This window comes from Enhydra lutris, unplaced genomic scaffold (genome assembly GCF_002288905.1).
Source record: "Enhydra lutris kenyoni isolate GAN:26980312 unplaced genomic scaffold, ASM228890v2 scaffoldscaffold31, whole genome shotgun sequence".
NCBI lineage: Eukaryota > Metazoa > Chordata > Mammalia > Carnivora > Mustelidae > Enhydra > Enhydra lutris.
This window is the reverse complement of record NW_019154115.1, coordinates 22262377-22279864: the sequence shown is the minus strand read 5'-3', so window position 1 is coordinate 22279864 and position 17488 is coordinate 22262377. Positions and strand designations below refer to the sequence as shown.

Genomic DNA, 17488 nt, shown 5'->3' with positions numbered 1-17488 from the left:
AAGGGGGCTCCCTAGGGAAAATTACGGGATCTATCTCACCCGCCAATTGCTGTACAGTCTCTTCACTCGCCGGTAATAAGCGTCTTTGTCCAGAGTCACAGCCATAGCCACAGACGCCGCTCCTACTCGGGTTCCGAGAATCACGCGAGGTCCCGGATCCGCCACCCGCTCTCGGCCCCGGAATCCCGCACTCTCCCAGTGACCCGGAAGTATCGACCTCAAAGAAGCCCTTTCCGCTTCCGGGTCCCGACAGCGCTTGGGGGATTTTTGTTTTGTTTTGTTTTGTTTTTTTAAACCTCTCTCGGGAGGTTAAGGGTTCGAGAGGAAGAAAGACAGTGGGGGAAATCAACAAAACGTGCAACACAAAAAGTGTGTAGATTTTCGCGGGGTTTTCTTGTCAACTTAGCAACAGCCGCACGCGAGACGTCGTCACGTGACGCTCCGCCCGCCCCTACTCTCAGCCTTACTGCGGTTTCCAGGAGCTCGGATTTCAGGCCGAGGCGGCGGCTGGGCACTGTGAAGGAGGCGGGAGGCCTGCCGTGCCTGCCCCGCCCCACACAAGCACCCGCGCGCCGCTGCCACGGCCCCACCCACCGACAAATGAGGGGGAAGCGGAAAGAGCGGGATTTGGCGTGGGGACTGGAGTGGGAACTTCGGGTGCGTTCCGCTTCTACATGGTAGGGAAGCAAAAGCTGCTGCTGCTCCAGGACTGTAAGGATCTTGGTGGCGAGGACAGAGCGAGCACTAACCAGGGAGAAAAAGTCCACAAAACTATTTGCCTCAGAAAGGGAAATAAAATGCCCAGGCTTCATCTGAGCGCTGGGATGGCAGGGGAGGAGTCTTAGGAAACAAATTGCTTGAGGGGCTTCACACAACCCAGTCTGCCCGTCACTCCCTTCCCACCCCCACCCCCCACCGCCGGCCCCCGTCCAAGTCTTGACACCGTGCCTTCCAGTCTCTCCCCTTGCCAAAGTTCATTAACTGATAACATTCTTATGGCTACCCCCAAAGTACCGTTATTTCGGTTAATTCCAAACAAAATGTACATGGTCCTTGAAGAAATTCTTCCTTCTCATTTCTTCCGAGAACTTGGGAGTTTGAATCTGAACATTTGCCTCCTCTTACACAATTCCCTTGCCTTTAGCAAGCTGGATCGACTACACTTATATATCCTTTAATGGAAGTACAGAGGACTTGTCTGTCCTATCCAAGGTAACTGCATTTACAATAATGAGCTTTAGGAAAGTAGTATTGAGATTACCCATTATGAATTCAAAATTAAACTTTATATTGGGTTTTAGCAAATATACAAGGGAAGAGTGGAAAAGGATTAACTTAAATTTATTAATGCCAAGGGGAAGGAAGGTAACAGTTCCTGACCCTCCAGCTGTATCCACAGTTCGGCCAGGAACAGGCTCTGCCAGAGGCTAGGGCCAGCGCTACATAGTCTGTGGTTAATGGAGGGGTTTAGGGAGGGGTGAGCACATCAGCTGCTCTAATCTCCTTTCCTTCCCCAGAAATGAGGAAGTGGTCATGTATTATTTTAGGAGTTCCCCCTGCCCACCCAATCCTCTCAAATTTGGAAGCAATCAGGTACAAGTTTTCTTTTTCCTTTTCACCTCCTGGAGTCCTGGGTCTCCCCACATCTCCCCTGCCCCTCCCACTTTTCCATAGTCCAAGGGCCAGAGTAATTGAAAATACAGCAGCCACCCAAGCAATGGGGACCATGCTGGGGCTTCAGTCATCAGCATCTTCACTTGAGTCTGAGTTGGCTGGCATCATAGGATCATCAATGAGTGAGAAGTCCCTTTCTGAGCTATCATAGCCCTGAGATAAATCATCATCATCTTCATCCTCATCGTCCTCGTCTTCCTCAGGTTGCAGTGGTGGCAACCTCAAGGCAGTACCAGAGGTGGTAGTGGCTGGTGAAGAAGGGTAGCCAGGGGCTCTGAGGCCTGGATGGTGATGGTGGTGATGGTGGGGGTGGGGGTGGTGGTGGTGGTGATGAAGCATGGTGCTGGAGTCTACATGGGGGGATGATGCTGCACCACCCATCACAAACGGCATAAAAGGCAAAGATGCAGAAGTGGCACTGCTGTGACCCAGGGATGACACAGACTGCAGGCCACTACTGCTGTGTTGGAAGGTATTATGCAGAGATAGGGCCCCAGTGCCTCCGCCCTGCATCAGGGCCATCATCTTTGAAAGGTCTGGTCGCATTCTGCGGGCCCGCTTCTTGCTGCTGTCTGGTGTAATAGGCCCTGGCAAAACCCGGTTGAACACAGTTTCAGCATGGTGACCCTAGGAGGAAGGAGCAGAAGATAGTAAAAACAAAGAAAGGAGAAAAGCAAACTAGAAGACAATAGAATCCTAGCTTGCAAGTGCTTTTTCATTGAATATCTTTAGGATGAGCAAAGCAAGCATAGTCAATAGGAAGAGGAAATACTGGATTTTACTGTTGGAAACATTCCAGCTAAAGCTAAAATGAAGACTGATACTGACATTTATGTGAACCAGAGTTTTGCTTTTTTCCATGACTACATTGTACCTTTACTCCATCCAGTCATTTCACAGATGCTTACCTTTGTTAACAAGGAGACTGGGCAAGCCAGTGAATGAATCAGTATTTGCACAGTATACTTTACTGATGGCAGGTTGTTCACATGATCTTACCATATGAAGCCCAACACTATATTGACATTTACAAAACTATTACAGCACAGCAGAGTGTGGTAAACTAAAGACAAGTCAGGTTAAGACTTCTTTCTGGATGTCTAGAACAACAAAAAGATTGTGGGTAGCTCCTCACGAAACTTAATAAAGTGTTTTTCACACTGATTAAAAAAAAAATATATCTGTTGAATCTTAAGCTTCTAAATGTTCTGTCTGTAAATTTTTTTATTTTTATTTTTTAGAGAGAGAGAATCCAAGCAGGCAGGGAGGGGCAGGGGGGAGAGAAAGAGAGAGAGAGAATCTCAAGCAGACTCCACACCCAGTGTGAGCCCAACACAGGGCTCAAACTCATGACTCTGAGATCAATACCTGAGCTAAAATCAAGAGTCAGGCATTAACTGGACTGAGCCACCCACGCACCTCTGAATATTCTGGCTGTAAATTTTGACTAAGTATACTGAAGTTGGAACTTACTACTCTAGTGCCTCTGCTTTGCTAGACCTAAGTATAATACTGGGTACCAAGGCATGAAACTCAGACATTTGGTAACCATGTCTCTGGATGCTATTTACCAATCTAAGCTTAATACCTGACATGTGAATATACCTTCTCGATTTGGAAAAAGAAACATCTCAGAATACTGTATTTGTACTTTTAAACTATAACAATAACAGCACCTAAACTCCTGCAGGTACCAGTAATAATACACCATTAATTCTGTCTGCATTAAGAATTCCATACTGGCTGGGACGCCTGGGTGGCTCAGTTGGTTAGGCAGCTGCCTTCAGCTCAGGTCATGATCCCAGCGTCCTGGGATCGAGTCCCGCATCGGGCTCCTTGTTCTGTGGGGAGCCTGCTTCTCCCTCTGCCTCTGCCTGCCATTCTGTCTGCCTGTGCTCGCTCTCTCTCTCTCTCTCTCTGACAAATAAATAAATAAAATCTTTAAAAAAAAAAAAAAAAAAAGAATTCCATACTGGGGTGCCTGGGTGGTGCAGTCAGTTAAGTATCCAGCTCTCAGTTTTGGATCAGGTTGTGATCTCAGGATCGTGAGATCAAGCCCTCTAATGGGCTGTGGGCTCAAGAACAGAGTCTGCTTGAGATGCTTTCCCCCTCTATCCCTCCCCCCGCTCCCACTCTCCCTCTCTCTCAAATAAGTCTTTAAAAAAAAAATCCTGTGGGGCGCCTGGGTGGCTCAGTGGTTTAATCCGCTGCCTTCAGCTCAGGTCATGATCTCAGGGTCCTGGGATCGAGTCCCACATCGGGCTCTCTGCTCAGCAGGGAGCCTGCTTCTCTCCCTCTCTTTGCCTGCCTCTCTGTCTACTTGTGATCTCTCTCTGTCAAATAAATAAATAAAATCTTTAAAAAAAAATAAAAATAAAAAATAAAAAAATAAAAAAAAATCCTGTAATAGTCATATTATGATTTTGTGATGCCCTAGGATCTTTTCTTTCTTAGATTTATCAACTGACTATTAAAGAGTAGCAAAATACTTGAGGGAAAAATAGGTAATACTGGAAGAAAACCCTTTTTTATAGGCTCCTCTATAATGTCAAATTCAAGACAGAGAAGATACCAGTCTTCCAGCCATCAGCCTCCCATATCAACCACTCTGCTTATTATACTCTTGGTCCCATGGAGGATATGAGGAAAAGTTAAAATATTCTTCTATGGTAATAGTATTTATATGAAACCACTTCCACAATGTAAACATAATAAGCCTCATAAATGCACCTCATAAATAACTATAATGTGCAAAGTAACAATCTCAATTTGTTAAATGCAGAAGATATATATTGTCTATTTGGAAATAAATTTTGTTAAAGACATACCATGTGGTTTTACATATATATATATTATATAATGTGTAAAGATGAATATAAAAGGTCCAATGGTAGATGATAAGTGCTAATCATTTTTTTTTTTAAGATTTTATTTGACGGAGAGAGAACACAAGCAGGGGGAGTAGCAGACAGAGGGAGAGGGAACAGAAGACTCTCTACAAAGCAGGGAACCAGATGTGGGGCTCGATCCCAGAACGCTGAGACCATGACCCAAGCCAAAGGCAGATGCCCAACCGTCTGAGACACCCAGGTGCCCCATAAATGCTAATCATTTTAAATGACTGCTTACAAAACCCTGATTTAGTATGTTTAAAAAAGACAACTATTGACCAAAGTAAGGCAAACATAACAAAGAGAAACTTTTACAGTCAGATTTTGGTGCAAAGGATTATGGGTACCTCGTCTACCAAATGGCCTATAACTGGGATAAAAGCCTAAGTACAGTTGAAAATAATGGAATAACCAAAGTTATTATTATAAACTATAAAACATGTTTTCCTGTCCTTTTTCCGTTACTGGTGTTATTATCAGTGATTCTCAACTTCCTCCACGTTGGGAAACGCTATGACTATGACTAGTCCTTGGTATGTCCCACGTCACTTCTAAAATGTACAGCATCATAAAACTCTTAAGAGATTATCTGCTGCTATACCCTCAACTTTTCAAGATGTACAAACTGAGAAATTTAAAGGATCTGCCAAAATCCCTTAGCCAGTCAGAGAAGGCCTTGACTGTTCCAACACTTCTTACTAATCTTTATGTTTTAATATGCTTAAAGTGCTAAAGTTACTTTTTAGAATTTTATGCTCTTCTATATACGATGATGCCAAGAACTGTAAAAATACCAGTAAGAAATGACTCTAGTTTCCCGACTGGTGGACTGACGTATATTTTTGCATACACTGGTCCAAAGGTAAGTAACAGAACACAAAATTAGTTCTCCAGTCACATCTAATGTGGGAACAGAGTAGTAATGCCTCAGTCTCACTCACCTTTTTCCCATTCCTAGAGTTAGCCGTCTGTACTGGTTCCATTCCCAAACAGTTCAATTCTGCCTTATTATTTTTTTTACATCTCTGCCACTTCTGTTTTCTGCGATCCTCCATATACTGAAATAGAAAAGTATTAGTTATCCTAGAGGAAAAAAAATCTCCCCAGAGTAATTATTAAGGTACTAGTATTTAGTTTGACAACAAATGCTTATTGCATGAATAAATAAAGGATTAGTCCTACTGGAAAACGGCCTTTAGCAGATCTCCCCCGCCCAAAATTAGGTGGTTATATAATAGTTCAATAATAAATATCTGCCTAGTATTTAGTTTAATAAGTGCTTTAACATTATTTTATTTTGATCCTCACAACAACTCTGTGAGTTAGGAAGACTGAGTATTATAGTATTTGACAGACGCAGAAAAAAATGACATACTATGGCATGCTTCTGCCCTCTCACACAGCTTAAATACCAAGGGAATGACTTTAGATCTAGCTGGATGGAACTGCCACTCACCGCTAGAAATCGGGGATCGACAGCGAACTCTGGATGACCCTGTAACCACATCTCCAGTTCAGCCCGGCGAGGGGCATCCTCACCCACCAGCAAAGTACCATCCACCTTATTGATGACAGGGATCCGGGTCTCCAGGTCCACATCAAGGTGATTAGGCTCTTCCATGCACTCCACCTCCAGCTGCAAACCCAGAATCCACCCCCATGAGCACATACTCTTTTGTGGGGCAGGGAGGGAGGGGGAGCAGAGCCAATGGTAGCCATAAAGTAATTCTAGTATCTTCTAGTCCCTTAATCCCAACTGCCTTCATCAATTAGTGAGAATAAAAAACCTAATCATCATGTTAAAGACTCTCTCCCACTCACCTCAACTAGCTTCTTTCTGTTTCCCTTCTTCTTATGAAACAGAGGATGTCCATCTCCCATTACTCCATTAGCCATCAACTTGTGCTTCTGGAATGTTAACTTCAATCCTTCCTCCTAAGAAGACAACCCACCCACCCAAGATGTCATATGGCACATGTTTTTAAAATAAATATTAAGCTTTGGGGATCTTAGGGTAAGGGTCATCCTCTGGCTCAATGATGAGAAGGAAGGCCATCTGACTTAAGGGTAGAAATTAGAAATGTATCTAAACTTATATACTTTTTCCATAGAAAGATTTTGTTTCTTGACCTAGTGCTCCTCAGGTAGACATTAGAGAAGAATTTATCTCAACAACACCCCATACCTGGTGTCTCAATATTAGCATGGCAACTCCTCACAGGGGCAAAATCCTGATAATTCCTATCACATACTAGTTTAAGAAATTTTTCTTGGGGGCGACTGGGTGGCTCAGTTAAAAGTCTAAAGGTCCAACTCTTGATCTCAGATCAGTTCTTCATCTCAGGGTTGTGAGATCAAGTCCCATTTTTGGGCTCCACGCAGGGTGTGGAGCCTGCAAGAAAGACAGAAAGACAGAAAGAAAGAAGGAGAAAGAAAGAAAGAAAGAGAAAGAGAAAGGCAGAAAGACAGAAAGGCAGAAAGGCAGAAAGACAGAAAGACAGAAAGAAAGAAAGAAAAAGGAAGGAAGGAAGGAAAGAAAATTTTCTTGTTGAATACTTAAGGACGAGCTAATAGGGTTTCAATGTGGAAGATGATCAGGAAAAATAAATGAAATTTCCCATTATTAAATAAATAACACTAATTTAACTTCACTAAGAATAACTTATTATTAACTCTGTAAGGTCCCTAATACCTAAGTGTCATTTTTAACAGCTTTCCCACAATTTGATTTCAATCTTTAAAACTAGGTTTCTAGGATCTAGAAACAAGCCACCCAAAAGAAGTTTTGTATCAATTAAATTTTTCAAAAATATGGGTTCTTTTAATCTAGTCCTTAGGAAATACAAGATCCATTCCTTTACTGCAATGACTTTTCTTCAAAGGAGCTTTGTGAACTCTAATTTTTCTCCCCTCTCCTTTCTATTTTTGCTTACTTACTTACTTTTACTTACTTTACTTACTTAAATTTATTTATTTGATTTTAAGTCACCTCTACATGAACACGGGGTTCGAACTTAAAACCCCAAGATCAAGAGTTGCATGCTCTGGGGTGCCTGGGTGGGTCAGTGGGTTAAGCCTCTGCCTTCAGCTCAGGTCATGATCCCAGGGTCCTGGGATCGAGCCCCACATCGGGCTCTCCGCTCAGCGAGGAGCCTGCTTCCCCGACGACCCCTGTTCTGCCTGCCTCTCTGCCTAACTGGGATCTCTGTCAAATAAATAAATAAAATCTTTAAAAAAAAAAAAAAAAAGAGTTGCATGCTCAACTGACTAAGCCAGCTAGGCACCCCAACTCCCTTCTCATTTTTCAAGTTAGCTAACCAAACAAGTTTAATATCCCCTTAGTGAAGCAGTCTGCAAAACTCCAGTCTCCTTCCCCACTTCCCAGTGCCTAAATGCTGAGCTTACATCTTTAATCTGAACTGTAAACTCCTTTTCATCCATGCCTCTGCGAAGTTTCGTGAACTGAGCTGCTGCTGTGGTGACTGCGGACACTTCCTCCTCTGCCATGGAAGCTGCGCTGCTACTTCGTGGTGTGGGAACTGGAGAGTCACCATATTCTCCTGGAGTCAATGAGGGACTATCTAGCAAGTGGTTGCTTGGCCCCAAAATTCCTCCTGTTACCATTTCCTGGCTCCGGCGGCTAGAAGGCCACTTCCCTGAGAGTACAGCCTGGCAGACGAGGTCAATACGGTTTATAAGCACACGATCCTGAGTGGGTAGAAAAGAAATCAATACTGGTTTTAGGGCCTGATTCCAGCTATGTGATTCTGTGACAAACAACAGCACCATCATTAGCAGGATGGGTAAAAATCATAAGGCAGAAGGAGGGAAGTAATAGTATCAGATCCCTAAGTCAACCAGGAAGAGTTTCATGAAAAAAACGTGTAGCACTAAATATAATTAAGGAAAACCAGAACAATCTGTCTCTTATTCCTGGTTTTTGTTACAGTATATTGCCAGACTATATGTCCAGGAATACGGCTGTTACCTTGGGCCACTCAGAAGCTCTTTGTCTTTCTTGTAGCAGCAGCAGCTCAGGGGTCATTTGTTCTCCATCTTCATTTGGGAATCCATCTTGGGACATAGTGAGGGACAGAAGACTCTCTTCATCATAGAGCTTTGAGCGGGACCGGTCAGCAGCTAGAGACCATACAGAATGTGAGCAAAGGCGGAAGAATAAAGTTATTATATGGGCTTTAAATAAAGGCCCAAAGAATAACAGATCTATTTTGGTGTTCTATCAAATCGAAATCCGAATCTCTCCCAGAGGATGCATTTAGAAAACAAGGGAAAGAGCTGGGTGAGGGGGGTGGGAGGGTGGGAAATAGGAAAAAGGGCCAACAGCCTGTCACATGCACTCACTTAGCTTTTCTTCCTTCTCGTCCTCACTCTCATCAGTGCTGGAGCTGGAGCTGGATGAGGATGAGGAAGAAGAGGATGATGGTGACAGCTTGCTCAAGTCCAGTTCAGAGTCTGAATCATCCTCATCCTCCAGTTTGACTGGTGGAACATTCCGGGAAACCAGAGGGGTAGTATCAGAGGGGGCTACTCGCATTTCATAGTCTTGTGGGGTTGGTCGGCTCCTGGCCACCACCTCATGCTCTAGTTTTAAAGTCAGACTCTCCAGACTGGGGACCTGGGCAGCTGTCTCCTCGGGTGGCTTTTCAACAGGAGCATCTGGGCGCAGGGGCAGTGGTGAGGCAGTGCGTGAGGTATACTGCTGGTGGAGCAGTGGCGTAGAGCAGCGTGACAGGGATGGAGCTGGTGCTCCTGCCTGATGGTTCTGCATATAATTCATACGGGCAGCCAGAAAAGAGAAGTCTGGGTCCTGCATGATGTTGCAGTCTGTTTGGCTCACCCCATGGCGGGCTGCCCCTCGTAGAAGCTCCCCATCGTGCCGAACAGGCTCCCACCATTTGGGCAATTCAGGACCTGGAGGCTGACATAATGCCAGCCGATCTTCCAGAAGGGGATGGCATAAAACTTGTTCCCGTAAGCGCCGAAGCAATTCAATACGGTAGAGAGTCCGTGAGGCCCTCTCCTCAGTGATGGGCTCAATGAACAGATTAGGGTCCGGGGGCTCTGTAAGAGATAGGGGAGGGAGGAGAAATGAACCACGTTAGTTCTGTTGCCATCCATCCCCACTCACCCAAGACTCTCTAGTCTTGCTTACCATCTCCAGCTGCTGGGGGAAGGCGGCACACTTGGCGACACATGGCCACAAAACCATGAAAGTACTTCGTAAGGCTTTCGTCTGTTTTTTTGTCCAGTCGGGCAAACGTACGGAAGCGATCCCAATGGAACTGCATGGTATCGGGGTCATACTCCACACCAAAGGTAGACACTACTCGATAGAAATCAGTTTGTTCACGCCTTGTCCATCTAAAGGGAAGAGGAGTCAGGCAGCAGAGAGCAGAAAAACACAGGGAAACTGGTTACTTCTTACTGTGAATAAGAATACCTGTATAAACAAAAAATTGAAAGATGGGGCAAAAACAAAACAAAACAAAACAAAACCAAAAACAGCCCAGAAAACAGCAGAAGAGATAGTTAAGAGGTACTCCATAACATGTAAGATTTTAAGAATAGCCAGCTAAGGGAAAAATTACGTGGGCAAATAAAATCAATGAGAATGGCCATGAAAGAGACCTTCCAAGGAGCTGTGGTTTTTTTTGTTGCAGAGGAGTAACAACTAAAGGCAAAAAAGATGTTCCCTCAGTAGGGAAGTCCAAATAAATCCTTCCTAAGATGCTTTTCAATATAGGACCCATAGCCAAAGGCAAGCTTAAAGCTCAGCCCAAATTCCCAGTCACACTTTACCGTTGTTGTTTCTCCCGCCGTGCAATTTCTTTTAGCTTGAAGGCTGCCTCACAACGCCGCCGTCTTCGGTCCCCTCGTTCTGCAGCCTCTATCTTCATCTGTTCTCTCTTGTAGCTGCGCTGATAAGCTGTTACTAGGCGCCGAAGCCTAGCTGTCAGAGCAGAGCCTGGAGGCCAGAAGAGATGGCCTGGCTGCTGGGTCACCTGGGCTGTGGGAAGCAAAGCAGAATGAATAGGAAGTACAGGAAAGGTAGTAGAGATAACACCAGTATTTCAACCCAGCCCAAAGCAAAGCTCTTAGAAATCCCAGGATAGGACAGAATTCAGTTAATAATTCCCCAAACCACCACCCCACACAAAATTGTACTAGTTGACCTAGAAGTTTACCTTCATCTCCATCAATCACTGAGATCTCCTCATCCATCATCATCAAGGGATCACCCTAGAGAAGGAGATCCACCCCACAGGATGGAGGGGGGAGGGAAAGGGGGGGAAGTTGGCACTCTGAAATCACTTTCTTATATGTGTCCTTCTATGGCACCAAAGGGATCAAGAAAAACTTCTAATGAACCCTCACAAAAAAATGGAAGCAACCAACTAAAGGAGTAAGAAAAGTAGAACCTGAAAAAATCAGTTTGCTGTTAATGGCTTGAAAATAAAGGTGCTCAGGAATTTAGCAGTCAAATAATGTACTTCAACATCCAGCTTGGTCCCACCTCCTCCACAAAGCCATCCCTGGTCTCCCCCAGCTGGTGTTACAATCCTTTCCATGAATACTTTATATTCTCAAATAGTAGTTACTTTCTGTCTTGTATTATAAATTAATCAATATATTTCAGAATCCAGGGACTAGGAGAATACTTAACTATTTAGTAATAGAGCAAAGCTACACTCAAATGAGAATTCCTCACCTCATCATCTTGGTCCTTCGGGGGACCCTGGAGTGGTTTATATTCAGGATCTTCGCAATCCTTATCAAAGTCAACCCTAAAATTATCCAAAGGCATGAAAAAAAAAAAAAAAAAAAAAACCAAGAATGTATCTTCTTTCACTAAGAGGAATTTAGGATGAAGACGTGGCCAAACATACAATCCAGGATGGAACAACAGTTTTCCTTCATGCTCAAAGGAATGGCAGGCCAGGTGCTAAGCACCGAGTAAAGTTAGGTAGAGCATCCAACAAGACGAAGAATGAGAAGAAACTGACAAAGTGCCATTCTAAACTGGTTGAATCTGAAATGAAATACCTTGGCCAGAAACCTTCCTTTCTTTTCATAGCCCTTTTCATTGTTTACCTATTCTTCCCCTCCTTCCTATTTACTATTATTGTTACATTTGAATAGTCCATGTTTGCTTGTTTTATTTTGCTCTACTGAGTAGAACAGTGACATAATAAATGATTTGTGATGAATAACCGAACCAATTTCCTTTGAGGGTCCTGCACTAAGCAAACTAAGACTTGATCATCAAAGAGAAATCTCTCAACTGCAGAGTGCATGGGTATTCATGAACTAAGCCAAATATTTCACATGCCCCTCAGGTCTCCACATGAGAAGTTTTGTTTAACTCACTGGCACCCAAGCTAAGGCAACATTGCCCTACTTGGTGACTCAGTATTAGCATGGCAACTCATCATTGAGGCATGTATCCAGACAGAGTATATGCCTATTATGTGTCAGCCACCATTGGAAGATGATAAACCAGGGCTAAAATATCCTGAGGCTCTACCACGTAAGTGACACAGGAGAGTGCATGGCTATTATCTTTCAAGACAACCAGTTTAGTTGTCCTTTCAGCTATTGTGGCTGTACAGATAAATATTGCCCAAAAAAACCAACAACAAAAAAAACTGAACAGAACATCAAATAAGCCATTTGGGAGTAACATTCATTTTCACCCTTGGTTGCATCTTTGGCAAATGTGTTGTTTTAGCCTAGTTTATGGAGTCCTTTCCGCTGGTCCCATTCTTTGTTAAGAATCTATAACCATCATTAAGAATACCGATGGATTTAGTCAAGAATTATGTTATCTCTATGTATAAGCAACTAAGAGCCTTCAAAAGGTAGACTCAGAACATCAAGAGAACTAAACACCAATGCTTACCCTTCTACTATGTCAGAGAAATTATCCAACACTCGGTGTTCTGCTGCAATGGCTTTGTCATCTGGTCGACCAGCCTTTTCCAGGAAGCATAAGGCTGGGTCTGCCCTCATAGTATTGTATTTCTCATAGCCTAGGAAAAAAAAGACCATAAGCCAAAGAAAAGATTAACTTTGCCTAAAGTGTGCTGGAATAATTCAAATATATGAGCTACTTTACTCATAATGCAAAATATTAACTTGGACAGCTGATGGGTTTTATTACTATATTGAATAGTTCTACAGCAATTATAAAGTTTTATCACTAGTTGTGAAAGATAGGAATTTGATCAGAATATTTATAGAATGGTGGCAGATTTACATAGCCATTTAACCAGTAATTCTTCTGTTATCATTCATACTACACAGTTGGGCAAATGAAAAAAGTAAAATAATTTAGGGCCAAGCCACACATTTTCAAATAAAGGATAAGAAACACCTGCAAACAAACAGGCAATGACTATGTGATGAATACTGAATGAATGAATGAGTGAATGAACACAATTCAGGATGTGTGGACTCTTCTAAACCTCCTCGTCTCAAAAGTAAATTTTTTTTCTAAGATTTTATTTATTTGACAGAGAGAGATATAGCAAGAGAGGGAACACAAGCAGGGGCATGGGAGAGGGAGAAGCAGGCTTCCCGCCAAGCGGGCAGCCTGATGCGGGGTTTGATCCCAGGATCCCGAGATCATGACCCAAGCCAAAGGCAGACACTTAATAACTGAGCAACCCAGGTGCCCCTCAAAAGTAAATTTAAGACTAGAAAATGTTCACAGTTTCTCTTACCCATCAAAGTTCAGAAAAACATGTGGTTCAAGTGCCATTATTTTTATTTTACAGAAATAAATAGAGAAGTATTTTAAAACAGAAATGATATTCGAATTCACTAAGTCACTGAGCTGGAAGTTGGTTAGCACTCACTGCTTTTAATACCTAGGATTTGTTATTAAGCTAGACTGAAAAGGGAGTACTCCTGCTTTTTGTACTTTATTTTTTATCTCACTGTAGTTCACACTTCCATCAGAATCCGTGTTGAACATTTAGACAAACAGGACGCTACATAAATAGAACACTTTCACACAAATTAAGCATGGTTATTATTAATAAGAGTGGGCATATATTACCTCCCCTGATTTGTAAAACTTTAACTGAGATGCATAACATACAGACTGTTAACACAGCTTAGAGAACAGATGGGAAACACCCCACCTTAGGATTTGACTATCCATCTGACCTTTCTAAACATCTATTTATAGGAACTAATTGCTTCGCTGTGGATATTTAAGAACTAGTTTCCTATTCAAACATAATTTTATTAAAGATCAATCAGAGAACTCAGTTATTGGCCATGAGCGTTTTGCTACGTGTTCCATCTGTGGAAATAAGTCCACAATAGGAAAGGAATAAACTAAGGAAAGGTACCCACCATGCTTAAAGACTCCAATGAGCAGGGACTTGTCAGCCTCACTGTCCCACCATGTTGTTGGAACCTCCAGCTGATCCACTACTGGGAACCATATGTCAATCTCACTAAAGGTATATAAGAGCAGAAACAGCAAAGCAATGAAGGGAATTAAAATGACAATCCTTGGAAAGATTATTATAGGTATCTTCTTTTATCCAGTAATTTAAAATGTTCCTGGATCTGCCAAATTCCTTCCACGGGTATCAAGCATAGGATCAAAGACCTGATACACAGATCTTAACTACCAGTTATTCCAAAGATAGTACAGACTTAAATAAGTAAACCAATCTTTTCTGGAATAAGGCAGGGCATAAAGAGAAATACATAAAGAAAAATACAGCATAACTGTACCTGGCAATGGCACCCCCTAACACCTTCTCTGCCTGGTCTCCAATAACCTCCTGCCTCAGATAATACAGCATTCGTACCCGCAATAGCACCCTAAAAGGGAGGGAAGAAAAGCTGGCTCAGTAATAATGCAGAAACTCTGAGGTGGAAAATGCTTTGGTCTTTGTTAATTTCTATCCTTACTTATTACACTGATGTTTTAAATGCTTCTTATAACTCTCATCTTGGAACAGAGTATCAGGATTATATTTCCGGATCCAATCTGCCTTATGGATATCAAAAGTGCTTTGTGACTTTACTTTTTTCCCCTTGCGTCCACGGGGCACAGGGATAGACAGACCTGGGAAAGGGGAGAAATTGAAGACTTGGATTGAGAAAAACCCTTGGACCTGAAAAAGAGTAGGTAACCAATAGAAATCTGAAAAGTAAAGAGTTGATAATTACCTGAATGATTCTGCAATTCTTTTGTCTTGCCATTTTCGGCAGGGCTAATCAAGTCCCAAATGAAGCCTTTGATATTTTCATCCCCACGATAGTGCAGAAGACAGTATACAAGGATGGCCCGGCAAATTGTCTCCACATCTCGTTCAGTCATACGTCGCTTGAAACGTCCATGAGACAAAATATCTCGCCACCGTCCCCAACTAGAAAAACAGAAAACTGTAGTAATATTTTCCTGGGGACTCCCAAAAGGTAGGAGACAAAACCATCTGGGGAAAAACATGGTAACAGAATAAAGCTTTTCCCATTATCCCCTCTTTAGTCACAGCCTCCAATTTGAAAGGCAAATAGAGAGTCCATAAGGATGGAAATACACTACCTCTAATGGCAAGGTGGTTCTTACCCATACACCAATAGGTGCTTTTCCACCCGAAAGCAGTCAGTGCGCCCATAGGTATGATGACGGTCATGTCGGCGAGAGCGTGGACGCTCGTCATCTTCACTTTCCAAATCAGAGAATTCCACTAGATCATCATCTTTCAGAGTGCTGAAGTGGCGGGTCTGTTTTCGTACTCTAGGTGTGTCAATCACCAAATTATTCTACACAGAGAACAGGAGGAGAAGAGTAACTCTCTTCATGACAAGGCCATGGGAAAGGAATTAACACAATTATGGACTGAAATAGCCTTGTATATAACATTTGCAGAGACTCTAAGAGAGATTTTTTTTAGGACAGGAAAAATATATGACTCAGAAACGAAGTTAAGTGGTAGATATCCAAGCAGTTTTCTGGGACTTCCCATACAGAAAGTTTTTACAATGGCTCTTATATACAATATACCATCATAATCCAAGGTCAGCATCAAAGAATCAGAGCAGCTACAAAGTCTCCTGAAAGTAATGTGTCTTCTATAATACTTCCTCCCTAAAAGAAAAGGAAGCCTACCTTGCTATTAAGTAGATCCATGTCCAGGTCAGCCTTTTTGGCCCACTTCTGCCAAAAGTTGGGGTCATCCAGAGAAATATCAGTCCTATTTTCAGAAGCAACAAAGCTTGCCTAGTGAGAACAAAGGAACAAAGTAAAGTTAACTACAACACTTTTCTGAGCAGTGGGAAACCAGTAACTCTATTTTAAAAATATATTTCAATTCTAGGGGCGCCTGGGAGGCTCAGTTGTTAAGCATCTGCCTTCGGCTCAGGTCATAATCCCAGGGTCCTAGGATCGAGCCCTGTGTGGGGTTCCCTGCTCTGCGGGAAGCGGCTTCTCCCTCTCCACTCCCCCTACTTGTGTTCCATTTCTGGCTGTCTCTCTCTCTGTCAAATAAATAAAATCCTTAAGAAAAAAATAATTTAAATTCTAGGAGACTGCGGGCTCTACCTCCTTTTCCTTAATTTGGCACAGACAGAACATACCTTGGCAAAGGTCGAACCCTTTCCTTCAGACTCAATGGTGATGGTTGTGGTTCGTCTTAACAAGATCTGGTCAATGTCTTCTTCACAAAACTTGGAGCCCTCATCATCTTCTTCCATTATGGCTGCATATGCCCCTTTTCGTAAGAGATCTTCAATCTCCTTCTTGGAGAACTGTTGGATCTGCAAAATCCAATAGAAAAATGAAAAAACTAACAAGAGAATATTATCTAACTATATAATAACTTAGTTCATTATGTTTTAAGAAATATTTTTAGAAATCCAAAGAAGGTGGTCATATTCCCGTGCAAAAACCAGCTTTCTCTCCCTCTATCACTATGACCAGCTACAAATCTATCTATAGATTAAGAGGACTCACTCCGGTTATGTTGCCATCTCGACCACTCATGGACTGAAGCACAGCCTTATCCAATCCCAACTTGAGGCTAGCCTTATCAAACATCTCTCTCTCATAAGAATTACGAGTGATGAGACGGTACACCTTCACAGCTTTGCTCTGCCCAATTCGATGACACCGTGCCTGGGCCTGGTTAAAAAGAAATGGAAAGAAAGGGCAAAGATGACATAAAATTGGAGCAGGGGGCAGTGGCAGGAAGAGACCTGTGATTCAAAATACCAATTCATATCTACAAAGCAGCCATGAGATCAACTCAAAACCAAAAGCGCATTTTAAGATGAAATTATTGTCCCACCAAGTACACCAGGGGTCTGTAAGCTATAGGCTGCCCAGCCACTATGCATTTGGTGATATGTAACCCCACCCATTCATCTATATATGGTCTACGGCTGCTTTTGTACTCCAAGAGCAGAGATGAATAGTTACAACAGAGACCGTATGGTTCCAAAGCCCGAAAGATCTACTATCTGGCCCTTTATGGACAAAATTTGCTGACCTCTCATGGAGACTGCCACCCTTAAACTAAGGAAACCATTCCATACTCTTTGATGTACAAGTCTAACAGATCCTGATCCTGTTGCAAAACCTCTTACGTTAGGTAGCCCTTAAGACAAAGATATCCTCTACCTGCAGGTCATTTTGTGGATTCCAATCTGAATCAAAGATGATGCAGGTATCAGCAGCCGTGAGGTTAATACCAAGTCCACCAGCCCGGGTACACAGCAGGAAGACAAAGCGGTCCGAGTCAGGCTTGCTGAAGCGGTCAATAGCTGCCTGCCGAAGGTTACCTCTGACTCGCCCGTCAATGCGCTCGTACAGGTACCTGTGCGGCAGTTACAGAAAACATGTAACTAACTTCGTTAAGCGGAAAAAGAAACCGAAA

At 42.8% G+C, this 17488-nt stretch overlaps 2 protein-coding genes across 4 annotated transcripts in view; both read right to left on the bottom strand.

Moving 5' to 3' along the window:
• LOC111153155 (SPT16 homolog, facilitates chromatin remodeling subunit) overlaps positions 1 to 211 on the bottom strand; it is a 39859-nt gene extending 39648 nt beyond the window's left edge. Inside the window, exon 1 of the mRNA XM_022511965.1 lies at positions 40 to 211. Coding sequence (XP_022367673.1) covers positions 40 to 105 — 66 coding nt within the window. The 5' untranslated portion in view covers positions 106 to 211. The remainder of the gene's footprint in view (positions 1 to 39) is intronic.
• Positions 212 to 1323: 1112 nt separating this feature from the next.
• The window catches only part of LOC111153161 (chromodomain helicase DNA binding protein 8), a 62099-nt gene continuing 45934 nt past the window's right edge, over positions 1324 to 17488 (bottom strand). Inside the window, exons 18-38 of one of the 3 annotated variants that reach the window (XM_022511972.1) lie at positions 17233 to 17428; positions 16567 to 16734; positions 16191 to 16370; positions 15724 to 15834; positions 15181 to 15377; positions 14781 to 14980; positions 14520 to 14700; positions 14340 to 14429; positions 13950 to 14053; positions 12487 to 12616; positions 11296 to 11371; positions 10772 to 10826; positions 10386 to 10593; positions 9739 to 9947; positions 8928 to 9647; positions 8554 to 8705; positions 7971 to 8273; positions 6387 to 6500; positions 6022 to 6201; positions 5507 to 5623; positions 1324 to 2301 (exon numbers count right to left, since the gene is read on the bottom strand). In XM_022511972.1, coding sequence (XP_022367680.1) covers positions 1738 to 2301; positions 5507 to 5623; positions 6022 to 6201; positions 6387 to 6500; positions 7971 to 8273; positions 8554 to 8705; positions 8928 to 9647; positions 9739 to 9947; positions 10386 to 10593; positions 10772 to 10826; positions 11296 to 11371; positions 12487 to 12616; positions 13950 to 14053; positions 14340 to 14429; positions 14520 to 14700; positions 14781 to 14980; positions 15181 to 15377; positions 15724 to 15834; positions 16191 to 16370; positions 16567 to 16734; positions 17233 to 17428 — 4255 coding nt within the window. In that variant the 3' untranslated portion in view covers positions 1324 to 1737. The remainder of the gene's footprint in view (positions 2302 to 5506; positions 5624 to 6021; positions 6202 to 6386; positions 6501 to 7970; positions 8274 to 8553; positions 8706 to 8927; positions 9648 to 9738; positions 9948 to 10385; positions 10594 to 10771; positions 10827 to 11295; positions 11372 to 12486; positions 12617 to 13949; positions 14054 to 14339; positions 14430 to 14519; positions 14701 to 14780; positions 14981 to 15180; positions 15378 to 15723; positions 15835 to 16190; positions 16371 to 16566; positions 16735 to 17232; positions 17429 to 17488) is intronic. The other 2 variants (XM_022511973.1, XM_022511974.1) reach the window with 2 other exon arrangements.